The 20,603-nt window shown below is 45.7% G+C and overlaps 1 protein-coding gene across 3 annotated transcripts in view; it reads left to right on the top strand.

The window, feature by feature from the left end:
• ARHGEF10L (Rho guanine nucleotide exchange factor 10 like) overlaps positions 1-20,603 on the top strand; it is a 640,241-nt gene that overhangs the window by 112,634 nt on the left and 507,004 nt on the right. For all 3 annotated transcript variants that reach the window (XM_078643336.1, XM_078643335.1, XM_078643337.1), the window contains exons 2-3: positions 10,067-10,159; positions 11,809-12,075. In XM_078643336.1, coding sequence (XP_078499462.1) covers positions 10,117-10,159; positions 11,809-12,075 — 310 coding nt within the window. In that variant the 5' untranslated portion in view covers positions 10,067-10,116. The remainder of the gene's footprint in view (positions 1-10,066; positions 10,160-11,808; positions 12,076-20,603) is intronic.

Genomic DNA, 20,603 nt, shown 5'->3' with positions numbered 1-20,603 from the left:
TTTCGTTCTTTTTGAGCCCTATTTGGCACCCGTTAGTGGGAGAGTCTGGCGGTAGGGGTTTACCGATAATTAATCTAGGCTAGAGTAGCACCTCCACTCCGCCAAAACAAACTGCAATATCAATTTTCTCACAACATTGTCCTGTACATTTCTGGGAGTAAAAAAATCTTCAGCTTTGTTAACTTCATCATTTTCCTTCCAATTTCAGGAAGCTGGAGGAAGGGAGGTTTGCTATTTTCAGACACAGCTATCATTGACAACCAGACCTAAAAGTCACCGGGCAAATGGACTTCAACCCGAGAGAATAAAATGTTCTGATCCTCAGTCTGGAGGGTAAAAAGGAAACAGCTGGTGCCCTCACCTCCGGTCCAGGGACTACCAACCTGTCACTGAAAAACCAAACATAACCCTGGCTAAAATGTTTAAATCAGCCTCGCTCCCTTCGTCTCCACATGCTATCCCCCTCTTTCTATCTATCCACTCACTCTCTCATCTCCTCTCTCTCTCTTCCCCGCTATGATTGTATTATGTCTAACCCCCCCCCCCCCCCCCCCCCTCTGGAAACCTCCCCTGCTTTCCTCTATTAATCTTGAGGGAAAGTGACAGAGGCACATGGAGTAGCGCTGGGCTTTCTAAACCTGCCTCCAGGGTCTCCAGCCCACCGGGGAAATCCCTGGCTGATAAAGAGGCCTGTCTGGCCATGCAACCAGTGCAGGATTTAGATACTCGGTCGCAGGAAACATCACTCGCTAAGCTACTTATCAGAAGGACTCCTCCTTTCAGGACTCGAGTCAGGGCCCAGCGCTGTCTTAACGCATGGGCATGCTGGGCAGTTACCCTGGGGCCCCACAAGCACAGGGGCCCCATGCAGAGCAGAATTTAACACTCATTTTCCATTAAACATTTTTATTCCTGTGAGTGGTTATATAGTCAGAACTGTTAACACCTCGTTGTAACACGCCTCAGTTGTAGTGGTGGCTGTGATGCAAGGCAGGTAGGTTCAGGCTGGTTATAAAATTGCAAGCACGATGTGCGCCACCTGTTGTAATAGATAAGGTGTCATTACGCACTGTTTGTTTTAACAAATACTGCAAACTGGGCACATTGCCAACCTAACAATAAACAATCATTTTTGGACAATTATAAACTTTAGCAGAACTAAACCAGCGGCAATGTCCTTTGGCACTACCATCCATGCACGTACCGGTCTACCACAGATCCATGTCAGCATCTAGCTGGCCACTCGTCTATGTGATGTTTAAGGACAACAAGGGAGCCCGAACGAGTCAGCACAGGACCTCGGGAAACATGATTATTTGAAACAACAGTGGTCCCATGCACAAAACAATATTCAAAGAACAATGAATATAGACACTGTGAATCTATATTAATTTGACATGTCCAGCCGGACAGAGGTCTCAATCTTTACTTAATCCAGAATGAGAGACAAAAAATTCCTTCAACCATTCAATGTAGTGGTGCACAAGCCTGTACCCAAGCACATACAGATTAGTACAGTGAGGAAACAAGGAACAGAACAGGGCTATTAGGCAAAAGGTGCAGATTTCTGTAGTTTACAATGAGACCGAAAATTCAGAAAGCACCTTTACATATACATGACACATGGTATTTATTTATTTTATTTAAATGCTTGTATAGCACAGGACTCGACCCCCGTAGGGGTATCTCCACGCTTGGTTCACCAAATGTGCTTCAAGATAGTGCTTTTTAGGGGGCAAATGAGATTATGCTGTCAAAAACAGGTGTGTTTTGAGTGTTCTCCTGAATGTAAGATAATTGGTGGTTTGTCTCAGGCCGGGAGAAGTTTGTTCCAAAGGGTAGGGCCCATGTAAGATAGAGCTCGACCGCCCTGCCTTACCTTCCTAACTGGAGGAATCTGTAACAATAGTTGGCCGCTGGAACGAAGAAGGCGTGCAGGATTGTAGATGTTGAATTTTTCTGCCAAATATTGAGGGCCTGAGCCAAACAAACTTTTATGTACAACACAACAGATCTTAAACTTAACCCGTTGACGAATGGGCAACCAATGGAGTCTTTCCAGGAGGGGGCGAGAAGGTGTTCTAGGCGGGACATTTAGGACCAATCTCGCCGCGGTGTTTTGGGCCACTTGCAGTCTGCTGAGTACATCTTCATTAGCAGCTAGGAGGAGGCCATTACAGTAATCTAGCCGGCTGACTACGAGGGCCTGGACAAAGGTCTTTCTAAAAGTGTCAGACAAGAACGGAAATACACGCCTCAGGAGTCCAATCATCCGAAAACAGGACCCTGTCACCTGACTCGCATGCTCTTTTAGCAGTAGTCCCTGGTCCAAACGTACACCTAAGTTCTTCACTGTCTGTTTAGGGCACGGGACAGGGCCCAAATCCAGTGGCCACCAATCCGGAGACCAGAGGAGAGGAGCCTTCCCAAAAAGCATGACCTCTGTCTTGCCCACATTACATTTTAGGCAGTTGGAGGCCATCCAGTCAGACACCGCTCTCATTCCCTCCGCAAAAGAATGTTTAATTGCAGGAGTGAGGATCTGGAATGGAAACAGAAGCTGGGTGTCATCAGCATACGACACTGGAGTAAATCCATATGCTCTCACAATGTCTGCTAAAGGGGCCACATACAGGTTAAATATTGTGGGGCTTAGGCATGAGCCCTGTGGGACTCCCTTGGTGAGCTCCCTAGAGATGGAATGGTAGGAGCCCAGGCTGACACTTTGTGAGCGGCCTGAGAGAAAACTCTCAAACCAGGACAGAGCTAGACCTCCTATCCCCACCTTCTGCAAGCGGCCGAGGAGAATATCATGTGAAACCGTGTTGAAGGCTGCGGACAGATCCAACAGCACCAGAATCATAGAGCCCCCTCTGTCCTGTGCCATCCTGATGTTATCTGACACGGAGAGGAGCGCTGATTCGGTGCTGTAGTTGGGTCTGAAACCAGATTGTGTGTGGTCGAGCCCTCCTGATGCCTCGATGAATTTAGACAACTGGGTATTCACATGTTTCTCGGTCAGCTTGCTTAAGTATGGCAGAAGGGAAATTGGGCGGAGGTTGGATAGGTCTGTCCATGGTGAGGCCAAGTTCTTACGAATAGGGTTAACTACAGCTCTTTTCCATTCTTGAGGTACCCAACCTTCCCTAAGAGAAAGGTTTATTATTGTTTGAATCATAGGGCCAAGTAGGTTGCCTAGAGAAGCAACCATTTTGGCAGGCAAGAAGTCCAGAGGAGACCCAGTTTTAATATGACTTATCAGCGAGTTGATGTCATCTTGGCTAATCTCCGGAAAAACAGTGAATGTGGGTATAGGTAAGCTACTATTAAGTAAGCTTGATAGTGGAGGGGTGCTAGTGGTGTTACCCTTGCAGTTTACTGCTCTTATAATTTTTTCATAGATCAACTCTATTTTATTTTCAAAGAATGAGGAAATGTCATCACACAGGGATTGAGAGAAATCATCAGGACTCTCACAGGCTATAGGTTTCACAAAAGTCTGTAGAATCCTGTAGAGTTCTTTGGAGGAATTGCCCGCCTCTGTCAACTGTGAGGTAAGACAGCTCCTCCTAGCCAGCCTGATGTTTTTGTGGTATAGGGACAGGGCATCAGCATATTCTTTCCTACTTTCCTCTGTGTGGTTCTTCCGCCAGACTTTTTCCAATCTCCTACATCCCTGTTTCTCCAGCCTAAGTTGTTCGGTGTACCAAATCTCTTGCTTGGATATGGGATGCTGTTTATAAAGTTTCAAAGGGGCCAGCAAATCAACCGCCTCTGAAAGGGTAGTGTTGAATCTAGATAAAGCAGAGTCTACATTGTCTGTAGCTAATGTAGTGGGTTCTATCCACACTTTCTGTAGGTCATCCGATGTCACCTTGTGCCATTGCCTACGCCACTGGGGCGGAAGGACAGGTTGTTTATTAGGTTTGTCCAGGCCAAGGAGGACAAATTCCACCAAGAAGTGGTCGGACCAACTTACTCGGGTCGAGGGTCTACAAAATATCTTAGGGCAGTTAGAAAAAAGTAGATCCAGAGTGTGGCCTCCTATATGAGTAGGACCTTTATTCTGTATTTCAAGCTCTAAAAGGGAGAGATCAGAGAGCAAAGACATTGTCTCAGGAAGATTGGGAAGGTCTACGTGAATATTAAAATCCCCCAAAAGAAGGAAATCTTCTTTAGCTTTAAAGTATGGGGCCAACAATTCAGTCAGAGCAAGAGTAAAACCTGTGCTAGGCCCTGGAGGGCGGTATAATAATGCTCCCTTCCAGTGGGCTTTAGAAGCCGAGCTGATCTTAAAGATCATGACTTCCATCTGAGGGCAACTTCTTTGTTCAATTATAGTAACCTTCAGTCCTTCTTTATAAACTATCGCAATGCCGCCCCCTGTTTTTATCAGACGGTCAAGCTTTGAAATTTTATACCCGGCTGGAACCCCCAAAGCAATAGCAGGGACCGTATGCGGTTTGAGCCAGGTTTCGGTTAAAAAGCAAATATCTGGCCTTGCCGTTGTAATAAGGTCCCAAAGTTCACAGTGATGCTTTGGTAAGGAGCGAATATTGAGGAGAAAAATCTTCAGGCCCTTAGGAACCAACGTCCCCTCTATCTTACATCCACTGAAGGTATCAGTGTGAGATGCCTGAAAGTGGCAGTTGAGACATGAAAAGGGGCCTTCTGGACATGGCCAGGAATTGCAAGCTCAACCCACTAGAGGCATTGGTTGCAGATTTCTTAAAACTTGGGCTGTGTACCTGATGCGGTGATCCCCAATGGGGTACACGCCGAGTTGCGCAGAGTCCATGGCCCCGTCTGGTCACGGACAGGCACAGACGGGCGACTCTTAGGCTACTCTTCGGCATGTCTTCGGCTCCCCTGCGCGCGACCGCTGCGTGCTCGAGAGGTGGTGAGGGCTAAATAGCCAGTGAATACAACCACTAGAGCGCTAACCGCTCCAGTGGTGAAAAGGAAGTACCTGGCTCTCCCTGACCCACCCTCCGCGCAACGGTACTAGCTACCGCGTCGGACCGGGGCGGGCAGGTCTAGTAATCGAGCCCAGGCTTCCCCAACTGCCCTGAAGGTACCGTCCCCCCCTCTTAATTCAGGGTAGGGAGAAGGTATAAACGGCAGCGCAGCTCAGGTACAGGCTGACACAAATGAGCTTACAGTTTCAGATGTCAATTTTCCATTTTTAAAATCAGCGACAAGTTAAATGAAAGTGTGTTTAAAATTTCACAAGCACAGCAAAATACAAGATTTTGGCACATCAGCAGAACTAGCGGGTCGGGGAAACTCTGCCACAGCCACCCTACCGCAGCTCGCCGGTGCTCAGGCTCAGCCTAAATAGCCCAGTGAATACAACCACTAGAGCGCTCAAAATTATTTAGAGTAACTCACTCCTTGTGACCGGGCACGTCAAAATAATTTGTGAGGGACGGCGCTGATCGGGTTTTGGCTCAGTGAACTGAGCCAAAACCCGATCAGCGCCGTCCCTCACAAATTATTTCAAGTAACTCACTCCTTGTGACCGGGCACGTCGTTGAATAACCTGAACTGTATCTGTAATTCCTCCCACTTTTTGATCTCCATTAAGTTTTGCTTGCCTCCCGGCAGGTCAGACACGTGTCTATCTCTCATGATACTTTCCCACCTTCGCCCCCTCCACTCAGAACTAGTGTAAGTCCCGCCTTCTACGGACGTACCACACGCCGTGTCTTTGCAATGTTTTGTCCTCACCATTAATCTTGCTTGCCTCCCGGTAGTCCATACATGTGTTCATCTTAAGTGACACCGTCTTCCCGGAACTAGTGTGATTCGCCCTCATGTCACTCCGAATAGTCTCTGATCCACACTCCGGGCTCCACACTATACCTGGACTCTCCACCTTGAAATGTACGCATGCATATCACCACCTTTGAGCACTATTATTCCTAACCTTTTCATGTGATTTACTATTTCTATGCTTTCCTTTTCCCCCCTTTTTAGACAATAGAGGCTTATATTTATTAGGCTATACTCAATGTCCTGATGATGATCCCCATGATTACTTAGTGGGATCGAAACAGGCCCGGACTGGCCGTTGCAGGCACCGGGCAATCCCCCGGTCGGCCGCGAGGGTGGGGGCCGGTTTTGGGCCCTTGGGGGCCGGTTTTGGTACAGGGCCGTTTTTGCAGCATAGCTGCAAAATCGGCCCTGTAACAAAATCGGCCGAAAACCGGCCCTGTCAATGAGCGCGGTCGCACCCCCAGGGGGCCAGCCGAGCACTTTGCCAGGGCCGGTTTTGGTGCTCAGTCCGGCCCTGGATCGAAACGCCATCGACCTTTATGTGCACCCTATACAGAATGTATACCATGTGTCATGTATATGTAAAGGTGCTTTCTGAATTTTCTGTCTCATTGTAAACTACAGAAATCCGCAGCTTTTGCCTAATAGCCCTGTTCTGTTCCTTGTTTCCTCACTGTACTAATCTGTATGTGCTTGGGTACAGGCTTGTGCCCCACTACGTTGAATGGTTGAAGGAATTTTTTGTCTCTCATTCTGGATTTAGTCAAAATTGAGACCTCTGTCCGGCTGGACATGTCAAATTAATATAGATCCACAGTATCTATATTCATTGTTCTTTGAATATTGTTTTGTGCATGGGACCACTGTTGTTTCAAATAAACTCGTCTATGTAAGCCATCATTACACAAGAATCTTTTCTAACATACATGGCCACTAGGCTCTATAGCACACCTCTAAAGTATATGAAATACTACTAACATACGATGTCAACAATCCAGGTTGACTCAAGGCGCAGCGCAATCAATTGCAAGGAACTTAACATAACTAGGAGGGTTCAGCTGAGTGCCTGATGATACATAATAGCCCCTTCTTGGCAGGGACACTGTGCTTTCCACTTCTGTCTGGTGTTATCTTGGAGTAAATCCCCAGAAAAAGTTTCCATTGGCCTGGAAAGTGAAATGCCTCCAGGAGACTATTTGCCTGGTGGTTAGATGGAACTTAAAGAATGTCAATCAAAGTGGTGGCTGCTAGTGAATGGTAATGGGAGTAGAAAAAAGAAAAAAGAAAAGATGACTTACCCTCCGAACACCGGTTGCCGCCTCTCCTCCGTCCTTCTATCCACTTTGCATGGAACTAGGCTCCCAGACATCCCTAGCCAATCACGACGCTGCTGTCACCAGCATGACAGCGGTGTCGTGATTGGGCTGAGCTCCGTTGTTCAGCACTCAGACAGGGACTGGGAGCCTGTGCATGTTCTCCACCCTGGCTGTGCAATACAGACAGGTGGAGAACATGCTAACGGCTGGCCAAACTGTCATGTGCACGTAAGTGCACCAACCATTCCTCTGATGCTGGCTGTGACAACAGCCCTGCTCCGCCCGCCCCTTAAAATTGCCTCTGTACAGAAAAATAAAATGATAATAACATTGTGTAATTATCTTTCCCTTTTTCCTTTGTGCACTGCTCGAATAACTGTAGAGCGGTGCTCCTTGTGTTAGCGGAGGAGCCACAGCTGCAATCAATCCTGTGACCTCTGACAAAGAGTGAAAGAAGTGAAGAAACTGCAAATGGCATCTCTGGTAGTATGCTAGACAAGCTACACATGTTATTGATAAACAGACACTGCGAATGGCATATTTGATGGTATACAAAAGGACATTTATCAAAGGTGGTAGAATGAACACCGTGTTTCCAAACTTGCAAACTTTTTAGGAAAGCCCAAAGCTCTTGATTGTTGCGGCGTGCAACCCCGATGTGTGTTCCATCCGTGCGCACAAAGTGTGTTAGAGTGATGGTGGAGCCTCGACAGGTCCCAGCACAGGGTGAACAGCCATAAAGAATTTCACAAACAAATGAATTCCAATAATTTTTTCCTTGTTTTAAACCGTTTTATTGCCTCCAGATCTCAATTCATGAACCATGCTTGTCCACACGTATTCCATATTTTAAACCATGTTCATTCATTCAGGCCTTTCGTATACAAAAGGATATACCACACTGGTGATTGATGATTGATTGATGAGCGCTGCCCATTAGGTCTCTGATGTTATACTAAACTACATGTCAGACGGTGATACATAAGTCACTGCAAATGACGTCTCTTATGGGATGCCAAACTAGTCACACTGCTTATATCATCAGCCAATGCAAAGGACTTATGGTATGAAGACCATGCCTCTGTTAGTATGAAAAATGGCATGTCCAACTGGTTCTAGATTACTAGTTAGTGCAAATCATGGTCGTTGATTCACCAAAATGGCCGGAGTTGCAGGAATAACATCACACACAGTTGAAGAAACGGCATGATTGACACATTGTCCAAAACACGCGGAGGCTGTGAGCATGACTTGTTGGGGTGCAGGGTGTCATTTCTTGGAAGCTGTAAGCTCACTGAGATAATGATTGATATACAACAGTGTGAGATGTCATAGAACATTCCAGGAGTAGGTGTTGGTGCCAGTTCTGCTGCAGTCAAGTTTGCTCTCACCGTTGAAGCCCACCTCTTATTTTGCAGCTTGGCTCAGTGAGTTGCAGTGATCTGCGGCGTAACGAAACTTAAGAGGGTCCCCCTGCAAGGCACATGGAGGGGCCCCCACTCCAGATTTAATCAGGAGCTCTCGGGCCAGAGTACTGTGCTGAGGGGCCACCCTGCAGCTTGGAGGCCCCCAGCACCGCGGAGGCTCAGGGGGCCTCTGTTACGCCCAGGGCTTTAAGTGGGATGAACAAACTGGAGGGTCTCTCAAAGGGGCGTTGCCAGTGTAATTAAGGGCGTGGTTTAAAACACTTAATCCAAAAATCTGTGCTGAGCATAGTGTGCCGCCCGACTTGTATTTTGCTGTTTTTGTCATTGCATTTAAATATGATACAACACGTAACATCATACCTACAACAAGTCAGGACTATTGGCTATGTCAATGGTTGTTAGTTGCAATAGATAAATAAGCAGCAACTATGGCTTGTATATGATATTGAAAGCGCTTCCACTAAAAGCACTGGTGACACCACGACGATGTTGCTGCTCCTGAGTTTGAAAATGAGAAGGGAAATCCAGAGAGAAAATTACTCTCTTTACCCCCTCGCCGCTGGGGTAATTCACCCGCTGTGCTGGGGGGGGAGGGCGCGCACAGCGCCCCAGTGCTCGTGACGAGCTGTGCCCTGGTGCTCGTGACGAGCTCAGCTCGTCACGCAGCACGGTGGCGCTGTGCTCATGACGAGCTCAGCTCGTCACGGCCACACCCGTTTCCTCAGAACGCTCAGCATAGGGGGTGAATTATCCCCACGTGCGAGCGTTCTGGCCGTTGTGCCGAGCTCAGCTCGTCATGAGCACAGCGCAACCGTGCCTCATGACGAGCTGAGCTCGTCATAAGCACGCATGAGATTAAAGGATTTCCCTTCCCCTACAAGGGTCACCTGGCATGACGTCATGCCGTAATTTAAACAAGTGAGCAGTGTGAGCAGCGCACATCGATGGGCCTGCTATCACTGCAGTCCGGAACAAAATGGACTGCCTGTACCAGGGCCCAAAACAGAGCCCGATAGAGCCCCGTTTCAAGGCCCCTTTTAAAAAACTGCCGGTGCTCAGAACGGCTGAGACCCGGTCCACTTAAAGCACTGGTGGGAGTGGGTGTCTAGGCAGTTTGCCTGCAGCGGCCGCGGTGATGGTGGATGTATGCAAGAGCAGGGGGGGGGGGTTCTGGCGATTGCGCAGCGGCTGCCACGCAGTCAGTGCAGGTAAAAGCAGGGATGAGGGCGCACCCTGGCCCTCCTTGCTACACCACAGGTGAGTTGAGCACCTGCTGCTCAAATATGCAGAGATGTGTAGGTAATGCGTTTGAATCCTGACATGGCCCACTAAGCCTTACACCATTCCGAGCTTCAAAATTTGTGTATCATGAATTGAATTATAGTAATATATGTTATTTACAATGCTTAGAAATAGCAGAAGTGTGGTATGAAGCACTGCATAAGTGGAAATTAACAATATTAGTAATTGTTGCTCCTGCTAGCTCCTCTTAGGAATGCGTTTCTCTCGCGCCTCTTCTAATGGCAGCTTTTCTCTCTATTTTAGGGTGACTTCCGGCTGGTTGGCCCTTCAGCTCACTGTGCTACTAAAGGCAGATGGACTCTGAAGAATCAGCTCGCTTTAGTTTCCATCCTGTCGGTGAGTTCAACAAAGAAATACCCTTACTCAGGAGTGGTAAGGCGCTATTGCACGACTGTCTTGTGACATCTCACACCAGCACTGCAGAATTCCTGTCAGTGACTTCCAGCAGCTATATATGCAGGATTGTACTTATTAAGTGTACATTCGTTTACATGGTTGCAGAATCTTTAAATACATGCATAATTGCCATAGAGAGATAGCTCGTTCAAATACATTGTTTGTGGAAGCCATTGGCTGATAATTTGCTGACCTTCTTTGAGAACTTTTTGTGTTTGCTAGGATAGGAGGGTGTTGTTTTGTGACATCAACCAGAGGTTTGTTTGTCTCTTTAGTTACAGTGTCCAATCATTCCCACAAGTGAGTACAGAGTGACTGTTTTACATCATCATAATCAATTTGCTTTTATTGAAAACCATAAAAAACATATATACAAAATGTCATGGAATAAAATACAATGCACTTTCCAATGTTAATCCAGCACATTTACAGCTTGTCATATACTCAGCAAAACAGGATTAAATAAAGGAATAAAACGATATAACATGTCCGGTAAAATAAGCCACATGTAATCTACACATTAAAAATCTCTTTGCCGTAAATTTGGCTTGTAATGACTGTTTTACATAATTCACAGACCTCCTCCAACACATTTGATTGATTTTCCTCTGATGCTCTGTTGCAATACATGGAGATATTAGAACTGTCCTCCATTAGGCCCTTCATTTGGGGAGAAACACTGAGAAGACAATGCCAGAAAATTGAAAGGTCACCATAGGCAAAGGGAAGGTAGAACTGAAGATGTGGGCATCCCGGTCTACTTGGCCGAGGGAACAGCCCACGAACAGACAATGTACACAGTGGGGCAGAGACTACATGCTTTCCCGATTAGGTCATTTTATATTTTCCTCAGGTTAAAGGTTGCCATTTCCTCAAGATGGTCAGGATGGTGCAGCTACACTTGCAAGAATTGGACCCCTAATAATGAATAAATAATTCCTAGTTGTAAAGCGCGAACATACCCCCCTCAAAGTTTCAAAGCAGTGGGAGCCGTCAGGGAGATTAAGTGAGCTATTGCCCTGAGCCACATGGTGCTGAGCTGAGGCCGGCACTAGGGATTGAACTGTGAGCCAGGCGCTCGGAGTCAGCCTCTCTGGCCGCAGTGCCACACCCCATAATTCAGTCCAAATATGTCAGTGGGATAGTTTTCTTCATGCTGCACCATCTTGAGGGAATGGCAAACTTTGACCTGAGAAAAATACGAAATGACCTCATCTGGAAAGCATCTTATATGTGCAAACATTATGGATCCTGATTTTTACATATGTTTGCATCATCCCGTGAGTTTACACACCACTATCTGTATTTGGTGTGGTATCAGAATGTGTTTACCAAAATATTGTCTGACTTTAAATACCTTGCTTTAATTATAATCTGCAAACATACTTCTCCATTAGAGTTAGTAAAGGGAAATTTCACCCAATGGGATGATATTTTTGTAAATAATATCCAGGATAGATACAGAAATATTATCTGGCATAAATATTGTATGTGATATTCTGAGTTGCAGCATTGTAGTTCTTTCACAATCAAGCAAATAGATAAAATTCTTCTCTTTTTTACCTTCTCTTCGTTAAATTCCCAAATAGATGATGTCATTCCCTTGGCAACAAAAGCGCAGAACTTGTCCCAAAAGCCTGATGAAGAGGAGGAACTGGGTGAAGCATTTGAGTTTGATGACAGCGATGGAGAGAAAGAGGATTCTGGGACAGGTACCAGCTGCCCCAGCACTGAGCCCAGCATTGGAGAGACAGCCAGCCAAGCCCCATTGGCTGATGGACCTCAGGACCGGGTAACCTCAGTGAAAAATGAAAAATCACCACAAAGGAAATTGGCTGACTCCGGATCCCACTCTGGTAAGAAGCCAAAAATCCAGAATTCAGTAAAGAATGGTTGGTTCCTTTAAATTCTGTTGTCAGGAGACTTGGCAATAGATAGTGAATTGTGGCTAGCAACAAAGATGGTGCAATGCACTCTTCATTTCAAATTCTAATCATAAACAATTTTTACTACATCTGCTCTACACTCGCTCTGATCACAGACTGCTAGGTCTTGCCTGCACTGATTTTAAAAGCTGCTAGAGGGCTACCTTTGCACCCATTCGGATTACTGGTGTTCATCACTTCTGCATGCATTTTGAACGATGTTGGTGTGTCCCTTCCACACCTCCTTTGATTAATGGTGAAAGGGATTCTTTGGCATCCTTTCTGATGGCTTGTGGTTGTCCCCTCAGTTCACAGGTGGAGGATTACTCTTTGCATCCATTCGGTTACTGATGTTGGGCCCATCTGTACTCATTTTGATTGCGGATGGTGAATCATGTGCCCCTCCATTTGAGCTGGGACTGATAGTGATAAGTCACCCCTGCAACAATTTTAGGACTCAGCCACTGTTCTCCTCTTCTATTATTTGATCGCAGGTGCGGTTCTACTCTACATATAGAATTACTGGTGGCGAGTCTCCCTTCAACTTGTTCAAATGTCCTCTGAGCAACTATGGCTGAAATAATACTGTTCACCCCTTTCAGGGCACAGGCTAAACCTGCAGTAAGAAGAGTTTCCTTTCTGCCCATTCTGAGAATGACTACATACCTCCTACCACACTCCACCTTCATCCTATTGCTTATAGCTGAAAGCTCCCCCTCAGATCAGCATCATCCTGTATTCTATTCTCCCACCTTGCATCTTGGTGGTCTGTGGAAACCTATACCTGAAGCACTATCTCAATTAGTGTACGGGTGGCCGTGGTGGCTGAATTTTGTCGATGGCCAAAGGTTGAGTCTTTTACACAGAACTAGTTGTCATAATGAGGCATTTTCAGTGAGTAACACTGCTGTCTTTTGTGACCTTGAATTTATCATTAGTGGCATAGAGCGTAGAAGAAGAAAGGGTGTGTATGGCAAAAAGAACAAAAAAGGGAGGTAAAAATCAGGGACATTGTGAACTGGGAATGCAGCCAGCAGGAGAAAGAAATGAGTTGCGGGCCCTGAACAATAAGCACAAATAATATAATCAGTGGGAAGGACAGAGCCAGAATGCAGACTAGGGCAAATACACTGAAAGGATCAGTATTAGGAAAAGGAATAGTTTCATGAGAGATGAAGAAACGAAAGCAGAGTATGGAGTAGAAGATCAATAATAAGAACAAAACAACAGTCCCTTGCACATACCGACAGTATATATTATGTATCATTGACAATAATAAAAAACACTATTGTTCCTCCGTTGAAACAGTCACTTCAGTTTAATCTTGAGATCCTTAGCCAACACGTGTTTCGTCGCGCTTAATTGTTGTGCGCAGCGACTTCTTCAGGGCTGTAATCTCTTTGTATGGATCCTCTGTTCCAGTTGTATTTCTGACCCGGAATGGGTTCTGGTACTCCAGTGATATTTGCACAAGATTTAGTGAATTCCAAAATTCTTTTCTTAAGTGTGGATCTTGTGTGTATAAGGCATAAATCCATCATGAAGAATGAAGACGTGGTATGGTAGAACCACTCTTTGGGGCTAAGTGAGTCCCCCTTGCCAGCAACCAAGTCTTTGCTGGCGTAAACACAAACCCTCTGTTCAGTAGCAGGGCTGCCTCCGGCGTGTTCGCAGCGCTGCTACTGTTTCAACGGATGAACAAGAGTGTTTTTTTTTTATTATTGTCAATGACACATAATATATAATGTCGGCGTGTGCAAGGGACTGTTGTTTTGGTTTATCAATGGTTATCTACACATTGGGGAGGAGGGTGGCTCTCCCCACCCTTACGCACCGCAATCATAATTGTACACTACGTATTTCCCAGGAGCGCCATTACCCTACACAATCCACAGACCAAGAAGTCCCAAAATAATAACAACAAGATAGGGAGGACTAGAGCTAGGAAAGTGATGAACAAGAGCAACAAGTAGCAAAATAAAGATGTGATCTGCAAGGCAGACCCCTGTGCAACTCTAGGAACACAGAAAAGGCCCATAGAGTGTATTATTTTGTTGCACACTGTGCAGCCCTATGCAGAGCTCTGGTGTATAATGTGGGTCTTGGTCCTGAAGCTTGGATCCACTGTGGCAACTGATAAAAAAAGGTTTAAATAGAATACAATGGAGCATCTGGAATTTTGCAAAAGTCAGTGGAGGACCTCTTACCTGGTAATTGCTCTATTCGCTGGATTAAAAAGGTGAGAATTTGATCAGATTATGTTAATATTGTAGGAAGGTAGAATCCTTCTGCATGGTCACCCCCACTGTATGCCTGGTGATGTTATGGTTTCTGACTAGTCTGACTGGGATCCTGAAATCAGGACTCCAGTCTCTGTGCTTTTCCCCTTAAATTGGCTATGGTGAGTACTTAGGTACATCCCAGATTGGCTACGGGTGTACCCTTATAAGGCCCGAGTATATGGTACTGAGGTACCCAGGGCATAGGTACATCAGGGGCCCCTGATGGGCGGAAGCATGTGTTATGCTACCCATGAGAGACCACGCAAACTATGACCACAGGCCTGCCATTGCACCCTGTGTAAGCTGGTGCTAGCACCACTTACAACAGATATAAGTTTCATATATCTGAGGTCACTGCACTTAAAACCGATAAGTCACCCCTAAGGCAGGCCTTTCAATCATGAAGGCAGGGTGCTCGGTTCTAAGTGTGAAGGTGCCTTTGCATGAGCACAATACCCCTCCAAACTTCGAAGTCCATTCCCCCAGGTTGGAAGTGCATCAGCCATTATGACATATAGAGTGGCCATGCGTCATTACGCGATGACCATCTCTAAACTGGCTGTAACGAACCCTGTCATGTTTGGTATCAAACATGCCCATACCGTAAACGGTGTGCATTGTACAGTTTCTGCAAGATGCCCTCAGTGCACCCGGTACCTGCCTTCTAGACCCAGACAGCACAACATGGCTGCTGCCGACCAGAGACACGGTTCTGCCCGCCTGCTGCTGAGCCAAGCTCGAGCAGAGGAAGGCAGGACAACAGGTATCTTGTCACAGTGAGGTGTGACCACCTCCCAGACAGGGCTTAGTGTATTAGGACAGGGTGGGGGCGCTTGTCAGCGCCACACAGGCTTGAGAGGCACATTTGGTGCCCTCCTTTCATAATCCAGTTCAAACCAGCTCAGGGAGCCATTGGCTCCCGTTCTGGCGTGAAACTAAACAAAGGACATGGGAGTATCCTCCACACTATCCAAACCCCTCCCCTCAGAGGGAACCCTGAATCATCCCAACCCTTTCCCTAGGGTATTGTAGGGCTTACTTGTGGGAAGGTCCCTAGATTTGTCGTGGGACAAGATTAATTTCAAGACATCACTTCATCTTCGACGTTCTGGGCACTCTTGACTTTGCTGGACTTTGCTCTTGGTATCGAGACTGCAACTGGGAAGACTCCTGCTGCTCCTGGTGTCGTCGCCCTGCTCGTCTGCTGCAATGTCTGTGCCTGTGCTCCATACAGGATCCTTCCAAGGCCTGTGGGCATCCAAGACACATGAAGGAATCTCCCTTGAAGTGAAGGAGTCACTTCCTTGCATCTGCAGGCACTGCAACGAAGCTCACTGGTCTGCTGATTCTGAGATCCCACGGACTCCGAAAGGCTCAGCAACACAGGTTGTAGTTCTTCACTTCCCTCACGACCTGCCCTGCCCTCTCACCGAGTTTGAGGCCAGTAACCCTTGTTGGAGCTGCAGGAATCAAATCCCTGTGCACTGCGTCGAATTGCCATTGCAAAGGCTTGTTGGCTCTCTTCCTCAGAGATCTTTGGGCTCCAAGTAGCCTACACCTCAAGCATCTCTTGTGACCAAGATCTTCATCCTCACCGCATCTTTTGCACCGTGGGCCTGCATTTTTGGTGAGCTGCTCGAGGTCCCCTCTTGACTCCAGTGTCTCTGGCCTATGGGTCCTGCTGAGGGTCTTCTTTGCTTCCAGTGGGCTCCCCTGATTGCTCGGGCCTGTTGTGACTCCCCTGCTTGTGGTGAGTCACCTGCTCCTTGCTGGTCTCGACACTACACCTTTTTTGCTTTTCATGTTGTTTGCAGTTGCTAAGGCTTTTTGGTGCTCTCGATGGACACTGACCTCAACTCTTGACATCTAACATGGGACAGCTCATGAATGGCTCTCGGTCTTCCACAGCTTTGCCTGGTCCACACAGCTGCAGCTTCAAGGTCACGTCAACTCTCCTGCAACACCTGACATCGGTAAGCATTCATCTTCCATGACCCCTGGTCACTCCTGAGTGGCATAGACTCTGTCCCCTCTGCTTGCAGGTACTTCTCATCCTGAATCCACCTTCAGATTCCACCGGACACTTTCCACTTCCTCGCCAGCAGCATCTTCCTGAAGTCCTTTATTGAATTCAACGGCAGTTTCTGACGCCACGTCGGACCTATGCACCCGGCTTTCCTGGTGTAGGTATCCTGGTTCCTTGGGTATCCACGGGTGGGGTGGCTCTCCAAACTTCTGTCTTTCACTGGGTTTCTTCAGGGTCCACTGGGAAGGGTCCTCCTACTTTAAAATTGCAACCGTGACTTACCCATTGACTTGAATTGAGCCCGCGATCGTGTTCCCACACTGCACACAGCCTCCATGGGGTTCCTGGTTACTTCCCTCGGCATTTCTATGTCTTCTGGGTATAGTCTTGACTTGAGTCATGGTTCGCATCCTACTATTTTAGTATATGGTTTGGTCCCCCCCTGGTGACCACGGTGTAATACGTGCTACTTACCTGTTTAAAATTGTGTGCATGGTAGGAGATATTTGTGTGGTTCTTTTTCACTTAATCTATACCAATAAGATTATGTTATGATATCACAAGCTGCTTTACACTCCTTCTGGACTAAGCCTGAAGGCTGCGCTCCACAGCTACCACTTAGAGAGCTTTCTATGTTTGTCTAAGACGACTAAAATCACCGTACAGGTTATCTGGAGCAATGCCAGTGTAGGGGACAAATATTGAATATATTTTATATCTGCTTATTTAGTTTTGTTTGCTATGATTTGTATTAAAATATTTCATTTTGACATATACATACACTACAGACATGTTTATATGCCCAAAAAGTTAATTGTCATATGGACGACCAGCACATCTAGATCCTTTGCAGCTTTTCTCAATTAGCACATCACAACTCATTGCCACTATCAACAGTTAGCACAACGCTGTTTATTTCATTATGGACAGTTCCTACATCATGTTCTCATTCCATAACAGATAGTGAGTGCATCATGATCAGTTGCTGGGAAATGTAGTTAACACGTCATGACCAGTTTACATTAGTTCTATGTAAAACAGTACTGGACGGTGTCAATGTCCTGATTTCAAGTGCAATGCCTCATTATAATATATAAAATTGGCACAATATTCCTGTTAGAAATGTGATTATTTTTCAGATGGGTGACTGTCCACCTCCAGGAATATTTACAAGTCTTGTCAGGATGAACCCTAAAAGTCATTAAATTAACTTGAGCTCAACCCCCTGGTAGCTACTGCACAGAGCGGACAGGCTTAATTTAGGACAATGTGCAGTCTTTGTGTAGTACGAAAACAGTAATAAAATAAAAATACCAAGGAATAAAATTCCAAACCTGAATCAGAAAATAGAGTAAAATGTAATAAGCAAAATGAGAAAAAGGATAAAAATCCAATACGAGGAACCGGAGAAATGAATTTGTAACAATTTGAAGGAAAATAGCACCAAATAGTGCAAAGACCCAATAGTGCTCCATGGAAGAGATAGACTGGGACCTAGGCGCAATTTGTAGCTATAGTCTAATATTGCAAGTGGAGTGGTCCGTGTTAAAGTCTGTAAAGTCAAACAGTTTGAAAAGGTTTCTAAGTCCGAATGCAGAAAGATGCTTTATCACTTTTTGAGAAGAAAAATCTCTTTGAGCAGCCCACCACTGAAATAGTAGTAGCTGCCATGGAACCAAAGGCCGAATAACTGAAGCAGGTTGGTCCTGCTGGAACTATGGAGCTTTGGAGATTTGTTTCTGAAAATTTCCCAAAGCAGAATGGGACTTACTTGTTATTTTTGAGCTGCTTGGATCCTCGATCAGGACACAGCTGAAAATCATTCCAACACTGAGGAACTGCTTACTGTAAACATTTTTTCCCACTAGTTTACATGGAGCTCTGGAGAAAACGTTTTTCAATGTTTCCAAATGTCTTCTCATGCCCAACAACAGGAGTACACTTCTAAGGCCTCAGGACCTCAGGAGGGAGTAGCAAGTAGAGACTCTCAAGGTGTCTGGCAGAGAACCACAGCACAGTCCATTCCTGGTCCAACTGCCACTGCTCACCTGGGTACTTCCAGGAAATTGCCTCTTTAAGCGTGTTGTGTACCTGTAGCGACCCAAGAGTTTAGTTCTGTGTCCTAGGTACAAGAGGGAGCAGACCCAGCCCTTCGGGTCTCCTCTCAGGTCTCAGTCAGTAGGGCCAGCTATCTTCTGGTCTTCCTTAGGTACAGAAAGTGTTCAGAGGAGGTCCCTTGGGGTTCCACATTAATGCCTGGCACTAGCCAGTAGATGGGGATGAATGCAGTCAATGGGATAAAACATCCCTGGAACAATCTACCCACTTTTTCAGTAGTTATGGTTTGCTTTGCTGCAAACAGTTCAAAATATCATATGCCAAGGCATTTTCAAGATGGTGACAGTCTTTGGCTATTGTAAATTTTGGCTTGAGGGTTGTAGATTTGTAGTGGTACACTATGATAATCACTAGTGTCCTCCCACATCTAACACTAAAACTAAAGAAGTCTGGCAGTACAAAGGTAGGGTTTTTATAGCAGCCAGTCAGGGGATACAAAAGAATTGTCCTGGCACATTGTTTTCTCACTTTCAAGTATGCCAAATCGTTACATGTGGTTCAAACAGACCTTTAAGGCAAGATTTGGCACAGTGGTGTCAACAGGATGCCTACACCCCCCACTCTGAATATTCTACTGAGCTCAGAGTACTCATCCCTGCTCATTCGGTCAACCTATTGTGTATTTCCCAGGAGGAATTTCACACCTTATTCTCGCCTCATTTAGGGGATAGCATAGGCTGGGAGTTAGAAGAGGCTAAAGCTATTTAGCATTCTAAAAACTCTTACTGGTAAAGGGTGACTTCCTAAAAGTTATGTTTCCTTAATATTTATTACAAATCTGGCTTCACAATCAAATTGTATTTTGATAAAAAATAGTGGTTTAATTAATTTTCTAGCTGGTCTCATTCCTGAGCTCGCAGTATTAGTATTTTAATCTGCACTCTGGTTTTCTACATAGTTTAGCCTGTTACAGGGAAACTAGCTTTTTTTGGCCTTGTCACTGTAGGGACATGGTAATATTAATGTATACTTGTCCCACTTGTTAAATTCCATGCACCCTGCTTTGTGGGCTACAAGGCCTACATACAGGTGAATTACTAATATTTAATTGGGTGGTCTTTACCTGTCAAAAACAGTTATTTCGACATGTCACACTGCAGATTTTACAGTGCAGCAATCAGGCTACATAGGGTAGGCTGAAGCCATGTTTGCATTTCCACTATAGTGGAAGACACAATAGAGGCGGAAGTCCCCAAGCAGCATTTAACTAACAGGCCCTAGGTGCATGTTCTACACCATATACTAGAAATGTACAGTCAAGTTAAATGTGCCTACCAGGAATATGCCAATTTAACCATAATTAAAGGGGGAGCACGGGTTCTTTACTCATTTTTGGCAGGTGTAAAGTGCACAGAGTTCTAAAGCCAGCAAAACAGATAGGGAAAATTCTGGGGGTACATCAAGCAAAAGGAAGTCATTTCATACGATGGCTAATTTCCATAATACCCAGTTCTGATAGTGTCAAGCAGTGCCCTAGCCGATTAAAGGACAAAAGAGACATAGTCTAGTAATGAGCTTTATTTCAACTCTCCCAGCAGCAGCAAGGTGCCGCTGCAGAGGTAAACCAATGAATGAGTGTAACCATAGCTCATATTTGGTAATTTAGCCTGAGCACAAGTCACTTCCCAGAGCAAATGTACCCTGAAACAACCACAATTCAGGAATGCACCAATAAGTAGGACACTGCCCTCATCATGTTTAAATAAAAGATAAACATTATATAAGAAATCAACCTCTTCTAATTAGTGTATGTATAGCTCTTGTCTCTTCACAATAGGACCATGAGTGAGTATTCTGTTTGGAGCAAGTGTTAACTGTGGCATTGGAAGGCAGCCTGAGCTGTGAACTTCTATTGTTACTGGTGGGACATCAGCAACTCTGTGTCTTAGGACTTAATTAACCTATTTGTAACTTGACTGTGTCGTGCTTTTAATGCTATACCAGTGAGGTCATCTCTGGACACCAGAGTGGTCACACGTCAAGAAGATGAAATTAACCTCCCATAGGAATATATGTTCCTCTGACCTGTGAAG

This window comes from Lissotriton helveticus, chromosome 5_1 (assembly GCF_964261635.1).
Source record: "Lissotriton helveticus chromosome 5_1, aLisHel1.1, whole genome shotgun sequence".
Classification (NCBI taxonomy): Eukaryota; Metazoa; Chordata; class Amphibia; order Caudata; family Salamandridae; genus Lissotriton; species Lissotriton helveticus.
This window is presented reverse-complemented; position numbering and strand designations above follow the sequence as displayed.